We start from the raw sequence: 21,256 nt of genomic DNA, 5'->3' as shown, positions 1-21,256 counted from the left end.
ATGCATGTTTGTTAGATCTAGTCCTGCTGATATAAGCAAATCTGAGAAGAGACCCATAAGTTGAGAAGATGTTTAGCTTGGGCCCCCACTTGTTCTGATTCATTTTTATATTTCATACAGATTAGAGAAAATATTTGCACTTGTATATTTATCATGGCAGAGCATCAAACCTCAACATCTCAAGAAAAAGCAATACAGCAACAGAGAAGATTCCTGCACACTGGTCTTGACTTCAAGAGGAAGTATAACTCTGTAGTGTGTCTGCAGGGACCAAAAATGTAAATTTGATGTACTTATTAATTAAATGTCTTTAACACAAGAAAAGAGTGTGTGAATCTTCTTTTGTACAAGATACAATTGATACTGCATCTAGTTTCTTAAGAGAAAATGTCACCACCATTAAAGATCACCTGTGCAAAGCACACTACAACAAACCTGTATAACAACTGCAGATTCACAAATACTAGCGTGATTTAAGGTGATTACAACACCTTACCACGCCACAGTTAAATATGGATCGGACCAGCCTATTCCCTGCTCTAAAAAGAGAAAAAGAAAAAAAAAACTCCCACTATCACAGAACAGAGATACAGGATACAGTCTGTCAATGAGTATCAACAAGACAACAGCAGCAGTATTAGATCTAAAACTTGGACTGGCAGCATAGCCTAGACACATGTAGTTAAGGCCAAATACATAAAAAACCTTGTCAATGCATAGAAAAAAATCTGGCAGAACAGATGACATGAAAATGATTGCACTAGAAAGATCACTGAGCTTACCTGGAAACAAAAGAACCCTCTTTGTACCAGCACTACCTTTCTGGATTACCTGTTTGAAACTCAAACAGTATTTTGGTGAACACTGAAAAGTAAGGTGACTAATCTTTTATCAAGGCACTACCAGAGAAGAAAACGTTATTGGTCCACAGCAAAAGACCAAGCCTGGACCCTCACAGAAAAAACACAGCTAAAAGACTAGATAAAATACACATAATATATGGACACAATAAAGGGATTCATTCAGAGCATATCACTGAGTTTAACAAAATCACTGCATCTCCACTGCATCTCCATATGACATAAACTCAAGTCAAAACTGACAAAATTAAAATAAAAAACTCTTTCTATTTTGACATTTCTACATTAATGTTATCTGTGTTTTACAATCACAGTGGTTAGACCAGGCAGCAATCCACCAAAGCTCAAACAAAGCCCCAATAAACATATCTGTTAACAAAGGGTAGTGGACTGGATTCAAATGTGAACACCTACTGTACATGTTACAGATGATGCCATCCACTTAAGACAACAGTGGCATGTCTATGAAAGTATGTGGTCATTGAGCTCATGAGGTATATACTGTATAGCATTCTCATTGATGTTATAATGACATAATTTACATTAGCTTAAGTGTAAGCTCACTACCTGCCAGAATGTTTTTGCAATGAGGGTAGACTTGATATTAGAAACACCTCTGATTAAAAATAAATTAATACAATTTAACAGCACCACAAACTACAACCTGTAAAAATGACCATGAAGCTGAATTAACAGCTCTTAAATAGTTTCCACAAAAACTGAACATTGCAATCTTGACAAAGACAGTATTTACTGCAGAACTATTAGACTGTGTTATTTTTAGTAAAGCGTAAGAAATAAATGGCTACAGACACGATTTCCTTTCTGCCTGGTTGGGAGATATACTTTAGCAACAACAGTGAATTATAGAATGTAACATTAATACATACACAGGGAATGCGTTAAAGGTCATAAAACCACAGTGCACATTGTATGCTCCAGCTGATCAATGTTAGGAGGTTCATTTTGTTCTGAAACACTTGATCATGTCTTTGGTACACTACAGGTATATGATAGTACAGTAGTGAAAAAAAAAACACCATGCTTTTGATGAAAGTACAAGAACTATATCCTTAAAAATAACTGTCACTATGTCAAACTGTAAACTTACTTAATGCTGACCAAACATCAGTAACAACACATCTACGGACAATTAACAATCCCAGCAAGGTGCCAGGCTCATGCACAACCTTTTAGTGACAGCAGACTACAGTAAGTTTAGAAGAAAAAAGAACTTTTGGTGAAGCCACATGCATATCACTAAAATGTATATACAAAATTCCTTGGAGTTGGACAACAACCATGAAATCTCAGAGACAAATTCAAAATGTCAGTATTCATGTGTAACAAGGCTAAAACAATCAAGTTTTTTGTAACTAAATCTAAAATTACTAGATCTAGAACTAAAACTACACAAGGCTATGACTAATAAACCTAATGTTGCATCTGACAGTATGCTTTCAAAGAATTCTGTGTCTGAATGCAGCACATGCTGCTCCTTCACATACAAAGCCAGAAAAACTAAAATTCTTTGAGGCAGATGACTGACATGATGTTTTGAAAAGTTTTCCAACTGATTTAGACAGCCACAAAAAGAGAGAGAAAGACACAAAAGGACAATTATGCACAATAACCATTATTATTATTATTATTATTATTATTATTATTATTATTATTATTATTATTATTATTATATTATGAATAAAGTAAATGTATACTAAGCAAACCAGTACTTCAGAATTGGACATTGTCCTGTTATTATGAGCAATTTATTCAAAGTCTGAATGACTTGTTTCTTTATTTTTTGCTGTTTTGGTGTTTTTTGTTTTGTTCTGTATATAACGTTGATACCATGTGTAGTCATACCTCTGAAAAATCTTCCAATTCTCCAAAGGCCTCGGCAAAGTCTGATGGACTTTTTCTCAGAGTCTGGTCAGCAGGCAGAGTGTTGTCATTGTAAGATGTCACGAACTTAAAGTCACTGGTTCTGGATCCTGTTGTCAAGTAGGCGTCATAATTATAAGTGCTGCGTAAAGTTCCTGTGCCGTCAACATCTGCGTAATTGGGAGGGAGATAAGCGCTGGGGATGGCAACTGCTCCATCAAACAACAGTCTGGGCTTTCTCCTGCGACAAAACCTCACACCCAGGATGATGATAATGAAGGTCAGAAAAAAGGTGGACACAGACACCAGCGCGATGATCAGATAAGAGGTCAGTTTGGAATTCTTCTCATCATAAGAAATATCCTTCAGTTCTGGGACCTCAGCCAAGTTATCAGAAATAAGTAAATACATGGAACAGGTGGCAGAGAGAAAGGGCTGTCCGTTATCTTTCACTGACACAATAAGGTTCTGTTTCATGCTGTCAGATTCAGAAATGTCCCGCTGTGTCCTGATCTCTCCGCTGTGGAGACCAATACTGAAAAGTCCCGGATCAGTGGATTTGACTATATGATAGGACAGCCAGGCGTTCTGTCCGGAGTCCGCGTCCACCGCTATCACTTTGGACACTAGAGAACCTCCGTGTGCAGCTTTGGGGACCAGCTCGGTCATGAAGGAGTTGCCCTCCGGGGCGGGGTACAGTATCTGAGGAGAGTTGTCATTCACATCAGATATGAACACACTGACGGTCACGTTGCTGCTGAGCGGAGGAGAACCGTTGTCTCTGGCCATCACGTGCACTTTAAAACTCCTGAACTGTTCATAATCAAACGACCTCACGGCGTGGATCACCCCCGTGTCTCCGTTAACAGATACATAGGAGGACACCGGGGCTCCGTTCACCTCACCAGGTAACAGAGAATAAATCACTGTACCGTTTTGTCTCCAGTCGGGGTCTCGAGCAGTAACGGAACATAAAGTGGAGCCAGGTTTGTTATTTTCAGTCACATATGCGCTGTAGGACTGTTCCTCAAATACAGGTGGGTTGTCGTTGATGTCTGCTACAGATAACTGAACAGTTTTAGAGGAGGACAGAGGTGGAGAGCCCTCGTCAGTGGCAGTGATTGTAATGTTGTAATCAGACACTAGTTCACGGTCCAGGTGTCCTGTAGTCACCAGAGAATAGTAGTTTTTAATAGAAGGAACCAACTTAAAAGGGACATTTTGCTGAATGGAGCAGCGGACCTGTCGGTTGCGCTCAGAGTCTCTGTCCTGCACATTAATGATGCCCACCTCTGTACCAGGAGAGGTGTCCTCTGGTATGGGATTCGTCAGTGATTTCAAATTGACCACAGGGGCGTTGTCATTCACATCAGTGATAGAAATGACTACCTTGGCGTATGATGATAGCCCTAACCCATCTTTTGCTTTAACGCGAATTTCAAACGATGTGGTAGTTTCATAGTCAATGGTACCGATTACTCTTATCTCACCCACTTTACGGTCAATACTAAATATCTTCTTCACATCCTCTGAAACATGTCCAAAGTCATAACTCACATCTCCATTCACCCCCTCGTCTGCATCACTTGCGCTCACTGTGACCACTACAGTGTCTAAAGGAGAGTTTTCAGGCAAACTGGCTTCATAAACGGCCTGGCTAAACACTGGGGCGTTATCATTAGCATCCAGCACAGTGACGTGTATGGCTACTGTACCTGATCTCTGAGGAGAGCCACCGTCTAAAGCTGTAAGGAGCAAATTAATTTCCTGTTGTTTTTCACGATCAAGCTCTTTATCAAGAACAAGCTCTATCATGTTTCCATCAACCATCAACACAAAATTATCATTCTTTTTCAGGCTGTACTGCTGGACTGAATTTTGTCCTACATCCGCATCGTGCGCCTCTTCTATCATAAAACGAGCTCCTCTGATTGTCGACTCTTGGATTTCTAGATTGATCGAGTCATCATTAAATTGTGGCGAGTTATCATTAATATCCTGAATGTGCAGACTGATCCGATGGAGCTCGAGAGGATTCTCCAGCACGAGCTCGTGTTTTAGGATGCACGAAGCCTTTTCTCCACAAAGCCCCTCTCGGTCAATCCTGTCAGCCACTATCAATTCTCCGTTTCTCAGGTTTATGTCACAATAACGTTTATCAGTCCCATCCGTGTCAATGCGGGCTCTTCTGCTGGATATCGCGCCCATCTCCAGCCCGAGATCCTTGGCTATATTCCCAACAACTGATCCACGTTTCATCTCCTCTGGAAAAGAATAGCTTATGTCTCCATATGCGCCATGCATCCAAAGAAGGAGGAAATACAAGCTGCGCGTCCAAAACGCGATAAATGTTGAATCCATCATCAAGGATGAGTTCCTAAGACGTTTACGAATCGATGCAACAAACACAGTTCAACGACATATAAACCTAGAAACTAACAGCGCTTCAGCGCGGTTGCTCCTATATCCAGGCCAGTCAATAGGCGTACAAGAACGCCCGTCCACAAAGAACAGAGGAATTAAAACATTTTAAGGGTGGTGTACAGCGACACCGTGAGTTAAGTTCAATATTCACACTGATAAAAAAAAATAAAATGGAACATTGTTTAACTTGGTTTTAACCTGCAAAACTATGTAGACTTCCTCTAAATGAAACATGAATTTAATTTAATTGTGTACAACATTTTCAACTACGTACTGTATGTATCACTGGGTGTGCATTTAGTTTGTGCATTATACCTGCTGTATATAAAGGTAGAGAAACGAAGTGAGGACCACACACAATTTTCAAAGTCGCATGTTTTTTATATATTATGTTAGAGACACCGTGCTTAAACAACATGCACTGAAATAATACAACATGTAAAATAATGTAATTTCCTTCATGTGTCACTGCAATCCAGCTGCAATCAAAATATTTCGTAGTCATCTGATAATCCTGCGAGAGGGTGTATTTATTTTGGTTTTTGTCATCTTATCAGAGGCACACTTCAGCAAGGAGTAGACCAGGTTCCAGTCCATCTTCACTGTATGTGGTCTAGTAAAGTATATGTCAAACTGAGAGGCTGTATGCACCATAACAATGATGTGTACAACAGAAGGTGTGGGACCCTGGTTTGTGCACTTTACTCAGAATTTATTTGCCTTAATTGCTGTTATTGACACAGAAACATGCTGATTTTACTGTATATGTACTTACTTTGAAGTATGCTTGCAGTCTGAATGTGCTGTAGCAGCACAGTCATGACTGACAGCTTCTATTGCTGTATTCTATCTGAAACTGTCCATGTGCATGTTTGAAATTTATATTAAAATCTCATGTCACCTGAATCATATTTGTCACCATAACACAGGTTGGTACATATTTAGCATACTGTCTCCAGGGAATGATTTTCGATTTGATTATTTTAATTAGTTGCAGTTCTATCTCAAGCTACAACAATGTCATTTATTGTAATACAGTTTGTTTGACTGCATCAAAAGTTAAATGTATGTGAATTAAACTCATGTCTGTCAGCTCTAGAAATGCTGACATCATCAGGTTTGTAACTACCAAATAGAAAGGAGAGATGTCTTTGCCCCTACTTGGCCTGACATCCTAGCTTCAACTTGTGATGACCAATGCTTCATTTTGCAGATTTCAGAAAGAACATCAGACATGCATCAAGTTTATAAACAGAAATTCTGACTAAGACACAACTTCTATTCTCTATTTATTACAAAGAACTACAGACAATGATGACGAAACTCAATGCAAAAATAAAAAGTTTGAAAACATACCAAGGGGACATACTACTCTTTACAGTACTCTACCACCAGTATACCACTACAAACTTGTGAGAAACTGCCAATCTACTAACTTTATGGTCATTTATAGTGATTACAGTTATTTAATCTTACTACTCCACATATAGTGAAAAGAAAAAAGAGACAAGCCTGCACCTTGCAGCAATTTCTTTCTTCATATAGATGAAAAAAAATGATATCACTTTTCAAAAAACGCCAGAATCAAGATACGGGATACCATCTAACAATTAGTATCATCACAAGAAGACAGCTTATAGACTGTCATAATGTAATTGACATACATTCATAGTAAATACAGAGGCTTCCCCGCAGGATCACTAAGTTAGCACAAGCACCAAAGACATCTCAATGGAACAGTCACTGACAAATTAAATTTACAACAAAAAAACCTTTTTCTTTACATTTACTTCTCTCTTAAGGATTGATCAGATCAGACAGTAATCAAACACAACAAGGCTCAAACAAAAAAGAGGAGAGGCTGGTTTAACATCCATGTTCGTAATGTAATCCATGTCTTCAAATGTAAAGACTTGCATACTTCAGGTGTTGCCTTCCACCCATACATATCCCCATTACACAATAAGGTTTTCAGTCAGCCAATTCATGAGACCACATAGCAGCCAGTCTGCTAGATACCACAATAACACTGGACTAAAGTGTAAGACCAGTGCCTGCCACAAATTTTAAGCAACAAAGTCAAATATTGTAAATGACATATAATAGAAAATGTCCACACATCATTTCCACTGCAACAATCAGGTGATTGTGTAAGAGAGGTCATTTAGTACTGACAGTCATTCTATTAAAACTGGTTACTACAACTCAGTTACATTGCTCATTGTAAGTTGCTGATTAGTGATTTATATATTAATTTTGAATTGCTATGAAACCATTTGTTTCTTAGAGACTTTCAGAGTACTGCAGGCGGTTATTTGATTTGTTTAGATATAAGCTGCCACAGAATCTGTATTATTGTTGTTAATATAATAAGAAATGAAAACTACACACGAACAACAATACAAGACATCTTAAAAAAGAAATATCACTGTGTCATACTTTATGCAGGCCAAACAACATCAACAACAAGATCCATCATCAATGATGAGTCTCAACTTCATATCCAGAACTCAATAATTTTCTTGAATACCCTGTAAATGCCTAGAGTGAATTCATATGTAACATGCCATATTTTCTGAAGCACTAAAAAGCCACATGTCACATCCTGACAGTTTGCTCTAAAAATAATTCTCATGGTCTGAATAAAGTACACACAGTGACCATACAGAGCAAGCCAGTTAGTGACTTTGACAGAGATTCAATACTTTGACAGGTTGGCTTTCTCTCCATAGAGTAAAAACTAAACATGGAGAAACAGCATCCCATTTTATGCAACACATATCTGGAAAAAACTCCCAGAAAACTTGAGGTCTGCTCAAACTTTCATTTGTTTTAAATCAAGGCTTAGAACTTTTCTGTTTACCAGTGCCTTTTGATAATGAAATTTTAGGGTTTTTTTTATTCATATCTTGCACTATACTGTAATTTTTATTCTCCTATTGTATCTTATTCTAGTTGAGCTCATTTTTATTTTCGACTTAACTCTTTTATATTCTATTTAAATGTGTTTGTTTATAATTTATTGTGTTACTTTTACATTTCATCTTAGTGTATTTCATGTAAAACACTTTGGATTCTGAAAGTTACAACACAAAGAAATGTGCCTTGCCTTGAACAAGTTTGCTGTAACTCTTTTTAAACTTTAGAATAAAGAAACAAAAAATACTTGTATCTAAAGTTAGTTCATTAGTCAATGATTAGTTTTTTTACACATGAAAAAGAATCCTCAACCAATTGCTATGGACAATGCAAAACCTATTTAGACATAAAAGAGAGCAGTTGTGCACAATATTATGCAAAGACAAGACCTACATTTAGGAGAAGTTGGTGGGATATGAGATATCAATAAAATACATGGTCAAAGGTTTTGATGAAAAAGATTTTTATAAATATAATAGTATGTCACAGGCTAATCATACCTGCAAGGACCCATCTGATTCCCCAAACACCTCATCAAAGTCTGATGGACTTTTCCTCAGAGTCTGGTCAGCAGGCAGAGTGTTGTCATTGTAAGATGTTACGAACTTAAAGTCACTGGTTCTGGACCCTGTTGTCAAGTAGGCGTCATAATTGTAAGTGCTGCGTAAAGTTCCTGTGCCGTCAACATCTGCGTAATTAGGAGGGAGATAAGCGCTGGGGATGGCAACTGCTCCATCAAACAACAGTCTGGGCTTTCTCCTGCGACAAAACCTCACACCCAGGATAATGATAATGAAGGTCAGAAAAAAGGTGGACACAGACACGAGCGCGATGATCAGATAAGAGGTCAGTTTGGAATTCTTCTCATCATAAGAAATATCCTTCAGTTCTGGGACCTCAGCCAAGTTATCAGAAATAAGTAAATACATGGAACAGGTGGCAGAGAGAGAGGGCTGTCCGTTATCTTTCACTGACACAATAAGGTTCTGTTTCATGCTGTCAGATTCAGAAATGTCACGCTGTGTCCTGATCTCTCCGCTGTGGAGACCAATACTGAAAAGTCCCGGATCAGTGGATTTGACTATATGATAGGACAGCCAGGCGTTCTGTCCGGAGTCCGCGTCCACCGCTATCACTTTGGACAGCAGAGAGCCTCCGTGTGCAGCTTTGGGGACCAGCTCGGTCATGAAGGTGTTGCCCTCCGGGGCGGGGTACAGTATCTGAGGAGAGTTGTCATTCACATCAGATATGAAAACACTGACGGTCACGTTGCTGCTGAGCGGAGGAGAACCGTTGTCTCTGGCCATCACGTGCACTTTAAAACTCCTGAACTGTTCATAATCAAACGACCTCACAGAGTGAATCACCCCCGTGTCTCCGTTAACAGATACATAGGAGGACACCGGGGCTCCGTTCACCTCACCAGGTAACAGAGAATAAATAACTGTACCGTTTTGTCTCCAGTCAGGGTCTCGAGCACTAACGGAACATAAAGTGGAGCCAGGTTTGTTATTTTCAGTCACATATGCGCTGTAGGTCTGTTCCTCAAACACAGGTGGGTTGTCGTTGATGTCTGCTACAGATAACTGAACAGTTTTAGAGGAGGACAGAGGTGGAGAGCCCTCGTCAGTGGCGATGATTGTAATGTTGTAATCAGACACTAGTTCACGGTCCAGTTGTCCTGTAGTCACCAGAGAATAGTAGTTTTTAATAGAAGGAACCAACTTAAAAGGGACATTTTGCTGAATGGAGCAGCGAACTAGTTGATTATTATCAGAATCTGCATCCTGCACGTTAATGATGCCCACCTCTGTACCGGGTGACACGTTCTCCGGTACCGGATTAGCCAGAGATTTTACATAGATTACAGGTATGTTGTCATTCACATCAGTGATAGAGATGATTACCTTGGCGTATGATGATAGCCCTAACCCATCTTTTGCTTTAACGCGAATTTCAAACGATGTGGTAGTTTCATAGTCAATGGTACCGATTACTCTTATCTCACCCACTTTACGGTCAATACTAAATATCTTCTTCACATCCTCTGAAACATGTCCAAAGTCATAACTCACATCTCCATTCACCCCCTCGTCTGCATCACTTGCGCTCACTGTGACCACTACAGTGTCCAAAGGAGAGTTTTCAGGCAAATTGGTTTCATAAACGGCCTGGCTAAACACTGGGGCGTTATCATTAGCATCCAGCACAGTGACGTGTATGGCTACTGTACCTGATCTCTGAGGAGAGCCACCATCTAAAGCTGTAAGGAGCAAATTAATTTCCTGTTGTTTTTCACGATCAAGTTCTTTATCCAGAACAAGCTCTATCATGTTTCCATCAACCATCAACACAAAATTATCATTCTTTTTCAGGCTGTACTGCTGGACTGAATTTTGTCCTACATCCGCATCGTGCGCCTCTTCTATCACAAAACGAGCTCCTCTGACTGTCGACTCTTGGATCTCTAGATTGATCGAGTCATCATTAAATTGTGGCGAGTTATCATTAATATCCTGAATGTGTAGACTGAATGAATGAAGCTCCAGAGGATTCTCCAGTACAAGATCGCGTTTCATTACACACGACAGCTTTTCTCCACAAAGCTCCTCCCGGTCAATCCTGTCGTCAACAATTAAATCTCCAGTACTGCGATTGATGTCACAATAACGTTTACGATTCCCTGCGGCATCAACACGGGCGTTTCTAGAAATCAGTTTACTCGAGTCCAGGTTAAGATCATTTGCTATGTTCCCGATAAGAGACCCGCGCTTCATTTCCTCCTGAAGGTAATAGCTCACGTCCCCATGCACGGAATGCAAAAAAAAGAAGAAAACGACAAAGCTCATTTTGATCCCCATCATGGGACTGTGTTTGTTACACAAAACGGTCCCCCTGTAGATCACAAATTCGATGAAAATTCTACAGTACAACAAGGAAATCGCAAGCAGTCCACGGTTATTCTGACTGCATTGTAGGATCAAGAGCAACTGAAAAATTATCCCTTTATTGGTCTGCACACCAGAGGGTGGAGTGGAGATATTTCACATAGACTAGCGAATAGCGACACCATGAGTGGAGTTAAGAAATAACAATACTGTATAATAATAATTTTTATTTTAAAAGTTTACAATTTTATCCACCTTCTAAACACACTATAGGCTATTGGTATGATGGGGAAAATATAGCTACTGTAACTAAGTTATTTGAGGCATTAAAACACCTTTACAACGGAATATATTAGCAAATATTTTGGAATGCAGTTAAAACGCCACGTCTCCTCAAAAAGTATTATCACGTCTCGAACAGATCAAATCTCTGACAGACCACAGCAAATGATAACCACATGGATACAATACGTTGTTATAATGTAATCTAAAAAAAAAAAAAAAGAAAGAAAGAAAGAGGTAGAGAGAGAGAGACTGATGAATCCACAAACAAATCATATCCTTTGAAAAGCATAAAGACACTATCAAACCTGTACAAAGTGAGTGTCCTGGACAAGAACACTATGAAATCAGAGTTTAATAGAATATTATTACATTGAGAGAGAGGATGGATGGATGGATGGATGGATGGATGGATGGATGGATGGATGGATGGATGGATGGATGGATGGATGGATGGATGGATGGATGGATGGATGGATGGATGGATGGATGGATGGATGGATGGATGGATGGATGGATGGATGGATGGATGGATGGATGGATGGATGGATGGATGGATAGATAGATAGATAGATAGATAGATAGATAGATAGATAGATAGATAGATAGATAGATAGATAGATAGATAGATAGATAGATAGATAGAAAATACATGTAAGTTTGAAATAGCATGCAAAGCCAAACTTAGAAACTTGAAAGTCAAATTCTTGTGAGCTTGCATGTGCTGTCTAAAAAAGCAATAAGCCACAATAACAACAACTCAGGAACATTTAGAAACACTCAGCTGGTACTACCTACAAAGCAAACTGCCACTCAATGGTTAAAAACCCTGTATTTGGACATTTGTTGCTTGAATATGCAGCATCTCATTCAGACTATGTTGAAGCAATCTAAGCATAATGGTGTGTAGCCTATTTAATCAAAACCTTTGACTTCAATGACTTACAAGTCAAGTGACAAATTAAAAGAAAAACCAACAAAGTGTCTTAATAAGGTGTTAGGCCACCACATACAGCCAGAACAGTTTCAATGTGCCTTGGCAATGATTCTATAAGTCTCTGAAGCTCTACTGGAGGGATTCATCCCAAAAGATATTCCCTTATTTGGTGTTTTGATGATGATGGTGGAGAGCGCTGTCTAACAAATTGATCCAAAATCTCCCATAGCTGTTCAATTCGGTTGAGATCTGGTGACTACGAAGGCCATAGCATATGATTCACATAATTTTCATACTCATTAAACCATTCAGTGACCCCTAGTGCCCTATGGATTGGAGCATTGTCATCCTGGAAGAAACCATTCACATCAGTATAGGAATGTTACATCATAGGATAAAGGTGATCACTCAGAACAACTTTTGCAGTGACCCTTCCCTCTAAGGGGACAAGTGGACCCAAACCATGCCAGCAAAATGCCCCCCACAGCACAGCAGAGCCGCCAGATCCCCTCAATGTAGGGGCAAAGCATTCAGACCTGGACTGGTTTTTCCTTTAATTTGTCACCTGTCTGGACATCTAGTAAGGCGTGTGTTGAACACTAAGTGGATCTAACAAGAACTGCTTTTATTAAACATTCAACAGCTACCCAAAACACTGACAATCACAATCCTCCTGAATATGTTCTCTAAGTACCAGACTCTGACCCCATCAGATTTGGACAGCATCATGAAAAATCAAACAATAATAATATCTTGTCTTTGTTGTACTTATAGCTTCCTTGATATGAATACCTCCCTTTGTGTAATTAATTGACAGGCTGTCATATCCAAATGAGAACTTAATTGAGGACTTTTAAACATAGTTTTATGGGAAAGTGCTCATGGTCCTTACTAATGAGAAGAAAGAAAGAAAGAAAGAAAGAAAGAAAGAAAGAAAGAAAGAATTAACACCTCCATTTACATCCATATTTTCAATGTACATCTCAGTTGAGGGTAAATAACATATGTTGAGGAAGTCCTGTGCCATCAACATCTGCATAATAAGGAGGGAGTTAAGGGCTGGGGATGGCCACTGCTCCACCAAACCAGAAACCAGATCACAGAAATGACAGATTCATATAAAAATATCAAATCATGAAATTTCTAAATACTTTGGCAAAGGCTGAATTTGTACAAACCTCGTGAAACAAATTTCATTAAAGGAGAACAAATACAACAGCCTAGAATACATGGTGAGATGATCTCTAAAAATGCATCAGAAAATCAGAGTTCAGCACCAAGGACAGAGTAACAAAGATCGTATTAGAAAAGTGTTGCCTCATTACAACATTCAAATGAGCAACTATGTGATCAGATAGAGACTGATGAACTTAGAGACACAAAGACAACAATTGGTCTGAAAGAATTCTAAAAAGGAGCAAAGAATTGACAGTATTGGAGTGCGTCTCGGTGCGAGATTGCAAGCATACAGGATGCACATGTGTTTGGTGGGTGGGTGGGATGGGTGAGGATTGTTATGAGCCTCTGTAAGAGTTGCTATAAAAGTTGGTAAGTGTCATTATATGAATCTTGTTCAGGAAAAAGTAAACAAATGCAAAGGCTGTCATATTTAAAGCGTAACTTTTAATGCGAGGATTGATCTAAACAAAATATATCAATAAAAAGGTGAGTTCTAGAGTATTTAGGAACCACTATGAATGCTTAACAAAGACAGAGAGTCAAAAGAGTCAAAAGAAAGCACCAGAAGGGTTTTTGCAGGACAGAGAACACGATTTAAGTGACATTAAATGTATGCGTACCTCAGGAGAGCGATCACAATCTCCAAACACTTCAGCAAAGTCTGATGGACTTTTTCTCAGAGTCTGGTCAGCAGGCAGAGTGTTGTCATTGTAAGATGTCACGAACTTAAAGTCACTGGTTCTGGACCCTGTTGTCAAGTAGGCGTCATAATTATAAGTGCTGCGTAAAGTTCCTGTGCCGTCAACATCTGCGTAATTAGGAGGGAGATAAGCGCTGGGGATGGCAACTGCTCCATCAAACAACAGTCTGGGCTTTCTCCTGCGACAAAACCTCACACCCAGGATGATGATAATGAAGGTCAGAAAAAAGGTGGACACAGACACCAGCGCGATGATCAGATAAGAGGTCAGTTTGGAATTCTTCTCATCATAAGAAATATCCTTCAGTTCTGGGACCTCAGCCAAGTTATCAGAAATAAGTAAATACATGGAACAGGTGGCAGAGAGAGAGGGCTGTCCGTTATCTTTCACTGACACAATAAGGTTCTGTTTCATGCTGTCAGATTCAGAAATGTCCCGCTGTGTCCTGATCTCTCCGCTGTGGAGACCAATACTGAAAAGTCCCGGATCAGTGGATTTGACTATATGATACGACAGCCAGGCGTTCTGTCCGGAGTCCGCGTCCACCGCTATCACTTTGGACACCAGAGAACCTCCGTGTGCAGCTTTGGGGACCAGCTCAGTCATGAAGGAGTTGCCCTCCGGGGCGGGGTACAGTATCTGAGGAGAGTTGTCATTCACATCCGATATGAACACACTGACGGTCACGTTGCTGCTGAGCGGAGGGGAACCGTTGTCTCTGGCCATCACGTGCACTTTAAAACTCCTCAACTGTTCATAATCAAACGACCTCACAGCGTGGATCACCCCCGTGTCTCCGTTAACAGATACATAGGAGGACACCGGGGCTCCGTTCACCTCACCAGGTAACAGAGAATAAATCACTGTACCGTTTTGTCTCCAGTCGGGGTCTCGAGCACTAACGGAACATAAAGTGGAGCCAGGTTTGTTATTTTCAGTCACATATGCGCTGTAGGTCTGTTCCTCAAATACAGGTGGGTTGTCGTTGATGTCTGCTACAGATAACTGAACAGTTTTAGAGGAGGACAGAGGTGGAGAGCCCTCGTCAGTGGCAGTGATTGTAATGTTGTAACCAGACACTAGTTCACGGTCCAGTTGTCCTGTAGTCACCAGAGAATAGTAGTTTTTAATAGAAGGAACCAACTTAAAAGGGACGTTTTGCTGAATGGAGCAGCGGACCTGTCGGTTATTCTCAGAGTCTCTGTCCTGCACGTTAATGATGCCCACCTCTGTACCAGGTGACACATTCTCAGGTATGGAATAAGTCAATGATTTCAGATGTATGACTGGCGCGTTGTCATTCATATCCGTAATTTCAATAATTAATGTTGCATATGACGCCAATCCCAGACCATCTTTGGCGCTGATCTGCATTTCATATGACGATTCTTTTTCATAATCAATAGATCCAGCCACTTTGACCTCTCCTGTGTTAGGGTTTAGAGAGAAGATTTGATTTTCATCTGAAACATGGTCAAATCCATAAATAACTTCACCATTCACTCCTTCGTCTGCATCAGTAGCACTCACTGTGATCACAACAGTATCGAGAGGAGAGTTTTCAGGCAGACTGGCTTTATAGACGGTCTGGCTAAACACTGGTACATTATCATTAGCATCCAGTACAATGACGTGTATGACTACAGTGCCTGATCTCTGAGGAGAGCCACCATCAAAAGCGGTAAGCAAGAGCGTCATCTCCTTTTTATCTTCTCTATCTAATTCTTTGTCTAAGACTAATTCACCATATTTTCGCCCACCGCCCTTTGTCTTGACATTTAATGAGAAATGTTCATTCTGCTGAAGTGAGTAACCCTGAGCAGCATTTTCTCCGATGTCTCCATCGTGAGCCTCATCCAAGAGAAAGCGTGCACCCTTGCCTGCCATTTCATTAATTTCTATCTTAAGTGAATCCTCTTTAAAATGCGGTGAATTGTCATTGATATCTTGAACGCGGATGTTAATACGGTGCAGTTCTAATGGATTTTCCAGAACAAGTTCTTGTTTTAAAACACACGATGCCTTTTTCCCACAAAGCCCTTCTCTGTCGATCCTTTCTTGCACGATCAAGTCTCCGGTATTGAGATTAACTCCGCAGTACTTAACGTTGTTATCCTCCGTATCGATACGGGCCTTGCGAGCGGACAGTCTGCCCAAATCGAGTCCCAGATCTTTAGCGATATTTCCAATTACAGATCCACGTTTCATCTCCTCGGGAATAGAGTAGCTGACGTCTCCATAGACGATGTCGACGACAAGAAAAATACAAGCAAGGCCGTAGTGCAGCGCAAACCTGCTGTATCCCATTGTTACTACGAGACAGAGCCACACATTCAAAACTCTTACAAAGCAGGTCAAAATATATCACCAGTGTATTCGAGATTCCTTCTCATTAACAAAAATAGTCGTTGCAGTCACTCACGGAGCGTTTGCAGTCAGCTGCGGTACAATACCAGAATCAGGCTTCAAATTCGTTGTCAGAAAAGGGTGGAGAATGAACGTGTCTTCTCGTTTGCTGGTACACACTGACACCATGAGTATATCTTTAGACATGACAAGACCATGTGTGATTTTTTTTTTTTTCTTTTTAAAAATAGGCAAATTCAGTGGCCCGTATTCATATAAAAATGAAAAAAGTAACATTTACTATTTTAGGTTTACCTTACCATGGCTATTGAGACGAGCTATAACACCACTGACTAATGTGATACTGGAAAAAACCCACAAAAACATAAATTTGATTTAACTGTGTGCCGGGAAACCCCCCATTTCTCATCAACGTTGGTGAGTGAAAAATATTAAAAAAAACACAGTAACTATATTATGTCCGAAGAAAAAGGGTGAAAACTTTCATTTCGAATTCATTTTAGATGTTTCATTTTAACTCAGAACTACACATGCATGGGAACTGATGTCAAAAACTCTGCTGTCTCTTCTTGATGAAATGGTTGTCGCACTTTTCCTCCCTTTCTGCACTTTTTTCACATTTCCACCTCACTGCTGGGATGAAGTAAAACACAGGGAAATGTAACCTTATTCTGTTCACATCCTACGAGAAAGCATTTCTTACTTCATAAATTTACAGATTTAAAGCACGTGGCATCGATTATTTCTCATATTAGAGCACACCTCAGAAAAGCCATACTCCTCAAAACAGGACAAACTAACACAGCGGCTCCATTTTAAATTTGTTCATACTGCTGTAATGCCGAGTCCCACTATCTGTTAACATTAATAAACTTCGAATGAGTATCAATCCTGAAGAGGCTCTAACAATGAAGCCAGATCACAAAAACGACAAATTCATATAAAAATATCAAATCATGAAATATCTAAATATTTTGGCAAAGGCTGTATTTGTACAAATCTCCTGAAACAAATTTCATCAAAGGAGAACAAAGACAACAGCCTAGAATACATGGGGGGATTACTTCTAAAATGCATCAGAAAAATCAAAGTTCAGCACCAAGGACAGAGTAACAAGGATCGTATTAGAAAAGTTTTGACTCATTACAACATTCAAATGAGCAACTATGTGATCAGATAGAGACTGATGAACTTAGAGACAACACAAGCAACAACTGGTCTGAATGAAGTCTTAAAAAGTGCAAGGAATTGACAGTATTGGTGTGCGTCTGTGTTCATGAGTGCATGCATACAGGATGCACGTGTGTGTATGTGTGTGTGTTTCGTGGGTAGGTGTGATGGGTTAAGATTTTTATGAGCCTCTGTAAGAGTTGCTGTAAAGGCTGTGCGGTATTATATGAATCTTGTACAGGAAAAAGCAAACAAATGCAAAGGCTGTCATGTTTAAAGGGTAACTTTTAACGCGAGGATTGATCTAAAAACAAACTAAACCAAGAAAAGCTGAGGTCTAGAGTCTTTAGAAACCACCATGAATGCTTAGACAGCTCTCGGACACATTCAAATTTTTTGAACAACAACCGCAGAAAAAAACAATGCAACTGAAAAGAGTCAAAAGAAAGCAACAGAAGGGTTTTTGCAGGCCAGAGAACACGATTTAAGTGACATTGAATGTGTGCGTACCTCAGGAGAGCGATCATAATCTCCAAAGGCATCAGCAAAGTCTGATGGACTTTTCCTCAGAGTCTGGTCAGCAGGCAGAGTGTTGTCATTGTAAGATGTCACGAACTTAAAGTCACTGGTTCTAGACCCTGTTGTCAAGTAGGCGTCATAATTATAAGTGCTGCGTAAAGTTCCTGTGCCGTCAACATCTGCGTAATTAGGAGGGAGATAAGCGCTGGGGATGGCAACTGCTCCATCAAACAACAGTCTGGGCTTTCTTCTGCGACAAAACCTCACACCAAGGATGATGATGATGAAGGTCAGAAAAAAGGTGGACACAGACACCAGCGCGATGATCAGATAAGAGGTCAGTTTGGAATTCTTCTCATCATAAGAAATATCCTTCAGTTCTGGGACCTCAGCCAAGTTATCAGAAATAAGTAAATACATGGAACAGGTGGCAGAGAGAGAGGGCTGTCCGTTATCTTTCACTGACACAATAAGGTTCTGTTTCATGCTGTCGGATTCAGAAATGTCCCGCTGTGTCCTGATCTCTCCGCTGTGGAGACCAATACTGAAAAGTCCTGGATCAGTGGATTTGACTATATGATAGGACAGCCAGGCGTTCTGTCCGGAGTCCGCGTCCACCGCTATCACTTTGGACACCAGAGAGCCTCCGTGTGCAGCTTTGGGGACCAGCTCGGTCATGAAGGAGTTGCCCTCCGGGGCGGGGTACAGTATCTGAGGAGAGTTGTCATTCACATCAGATATGAACACACTGACGGTCACGTTGCTGCTGAGCGGAGGAGAACCGTTGTCTCTGGCCATCACGTGCACTTTAAAACTCCTGAACTGTTCATAATCAAACGACCTCACAGCGTGGATCACCCCCGTGTCTCCGTTAACAGATACATAGGAGGACACCGGGGCTCCGTTCACCTCACCAGGTAACAGAGAATAAATCACTGTACCGTTTTGTCTCCAGTCGGGATCTCGAGCAGTAACGGAACATAGAGTAGAGCCAGGTTTGTTATTTTCAGTCACATATGCGCTGTAGGACTGTTCCTCAAATACAGGTGGGTTGTCGTTGATGTCTGCTACAGATAACTGAACAGTTTTAGAGGAGGACAGAGGTGGAGAACCCTCGTCAGTGGCAGTGATTGTAATGTTGTAATCAGACACTAGTTCACGGTCCAGTTGTCCTGTAGTCACCAGAGAATAGTAGTTTTTAATAGAAGGAACCAACTTAAAAGGGACGTTTTGCTGAATGGAGCAGCGGACCTGTCGGTTATTCTCAGAGTCTCTGTCCTGCACGTTAATGATGCCTACCTCTGTACCAGGTGACACATTCTCTGGTATGGGGTTGGTTAATGATTTCAGGTAAATAACTGGCGCGTTGTCATTTATATCCGTAACTTCAATAATTAATGTTGCATATGACGCCAATCCAAGACCATCTTTTGCGCTGATCTGCATTTCATATGATGATTCTTTTTCATAATCAATAGATCCAGCCACTTTGACCTCTCCTGTTTTAGGGTTTAGAGAGAAGATTTGGTTTTCATCTGAAACATGGTCAAATCCATAAATAACTTCACCATTCACTCCTTCGTCTGCATCAGTAGCACTCACTGTGATCACAACAGTATCGAGAGGAGAGTTTTCAGGCAGACTGGCTTTATAGACGGTCTGGCTAAACACTGGTACATTATCATTAGCATCCAGTACAGTGACGTGTATGACTACAGTGCCTGATCTCTGAGGAGAGCCACCATCGAATGCGGTAAGCAAGAGAGTCACCTCCTTTTTATCTTCTCTATCTAATTCTTTGTCTAAGACTAATTCACCATATTTTCGCCCACCGCCCTTTGTCTTAACATTTAATGAGAAGTGTTCATTCTGCTGGAGTGAGTAACCCTGAACAGCATTTTCTCCGATGTCTCCATCGTGAGCCTCATCCAGGAGAAAACGTGCACCTTTGTCTGCCATTTCATGAATTTCAATTTTAAGTGAATCCTCTTTAAACTGCGGTGAATTGTCATTGATATCTTGAACGCGGATGTTAATACGGTGCAGTTCTAAAGGATTTTCCAGAACAAGTTCTTGTTTTAAAACACACGATGCCTTTTTCCCACAAAGCCCTTCTCTGTCAATCCTTTCTTGTACAATCAAGTCTCCGGTATTGAGATTAACTCCGCAGTACTTAACGTTGTTATCCTCCGTATCGATACGGGCCTTGCGAGCGGACAGTCTGCCCAAATCGAGTCCCAGATCTTTAGCGATATTTCCAATTACAGATCCATGTTTCATCTCCTCGGGAATAGAGTAGCTGACGTCTCCATAGACGGGGTGGAGGACAAGAAAAATACAAGCAAGACCGTAGTGCAGCGCAAACCTGCTGTATCCCATTGTTACTGCGAGACAGAGTCACACATTCAAAACTCTTACTATGCAGGTCAAAATATATCACCGGTGTATCCGTGATTCCTTCTAATTAACAAAAATAGTCGTTGCAGTCACTCACGAAGCGTTTGTAGTCAGCTGCGGTACAATACCAGAATCAGGCTTTAAATTCGTTGTCAGAGAAGGGTGGAGAATGAACGTGTCTTCTCGTTTGCTGGTACACACTGACACCATGAGTATTTCTTTAGACATAACAAGACCATTTGTGATATTTTCTTTTTCATATGTTTAAAAGATAGACTCGAAGATATCATAGAATCGTAGATAGAATAGAATAGAGTAGATAGAATCGTATATATCACTGAATAAATAAATAAATGAAAATATCGTCATCATTTTTGGGTTACCTTAATCTATTGAGATCTTGTGATGGAAGAAAACCACCAGAAAATGTGGATGTCATCAAACTGTTGAAATTCTGTCTCGGAGAGAGTCTCGTGTTTACAAAAGATTATGGTGTGTCAAAATGTAGACACATTAGAGACGATGCCCACAGACAAAAAGAGAAACCTTTTCATTTTAGTTTTCTGTTCATGTTTCTTTTTTATCTCGAAACTGGACTTGCTGCATGAGAAAGATAAACGTATGTGCAAAAATCTCATGTCCCTTCTTAATGAAACGGTCGTCGTATTCTTCTTCCCTTTCCAGTCTTTCTTTACATTCTCACCTTACTGGGTTAAGTTTTGATCAAGT

At 40.2% G+C, this 21,256-nt stretch overlaps 3 protein-coding genes across 11 annotated transcripts in view; all 3 read right to left on the bottom strand.

The window, feature by feature from the left end:
- Nucleotides 1–21,256, bottom strand: part of LOC121902128 (protocadherin gamma-C5-like) — a 309,164-nt gene that overhangs the window by 215,153 nt on the left and 72,755 nt on the right. Inside the window, exon 1 of one of the 9 annotated variants that reach the window (XM_042419362.1) lies at nucleotides 13,994–16,565. The exons of 6 other annotated variants lie outside the window; for them this stretch is intronic. In XM_042419362.1, the coding sequence (XP_042275296.1) occupies nucleotides 13,994–16,381 (2,388 nt within the window). In that variant the 5' untranslated portion in view covers nucleotides 16,382–16,565. Of the gene's footprint in view, nucleotides 1–2,726; nucleotides 5,193–13,993; nucleotides 16,566–21,256 lie in introns of those variants that run through there. 2 more of the 9 variants (XM_042419370.1, XM_042419366.1) reach the window with 2 other exon arrangements.
- On the bottom strand, nucleotides 8,582–10,988 carry LOC121902155 (protocadherin beta-16-like). The gene has a single exon (XM_042419401.1). It carries the CDS (start codon nucleotides 10,949–10,951, stop codon nucleotides 8,582–8,584), a length of 2,370 nt encoding a protein of 789 aa, XP_042275335.1. The 5' UTR covers nucleotides 10,952–10,988.
- LOC121902153 (protocadherin beta-15-like) lies at nucleotides 16,865–20,649 on the bottom strand. The gene is made up of 2 exons (XM_042419399.1): nucleotides 18,122–20,649; nucleotides 16,865–17,074 (listed from the first exon to the last, which is right to left on the bottom strand). The coding sequence occupies exons 1-2, from the start codon at nucleotides 20,507–20,509 to the stop codon at nucleotides 17,069–17,071; spliced, it is 2,394 nt and encodes a 797-aa protein (XP_042275333.1). The 5' UTR covers nucleotides 20,510–20,649; the 3' UTR covers nucleotides 16,865–17,068.

This window comes from Thunnus maccoyii, chromosome 8 (assembly GCF_910596095.1).
Source record: "Thunnus maccoyii chromosome 8, fThuMac1.1, whole genome shotgun sequence".
Lineage (NCBI taxonomy): Eukaryota > Metazoa > Chordata > Actinopteri > Scombriformes > Scombridae > Thunnus > Thunnus maccoyii.
Note: the sequence above shows the minus strand (reverse complement) of the source record. Positions and strands in the feature narration are given on the sequence as shown.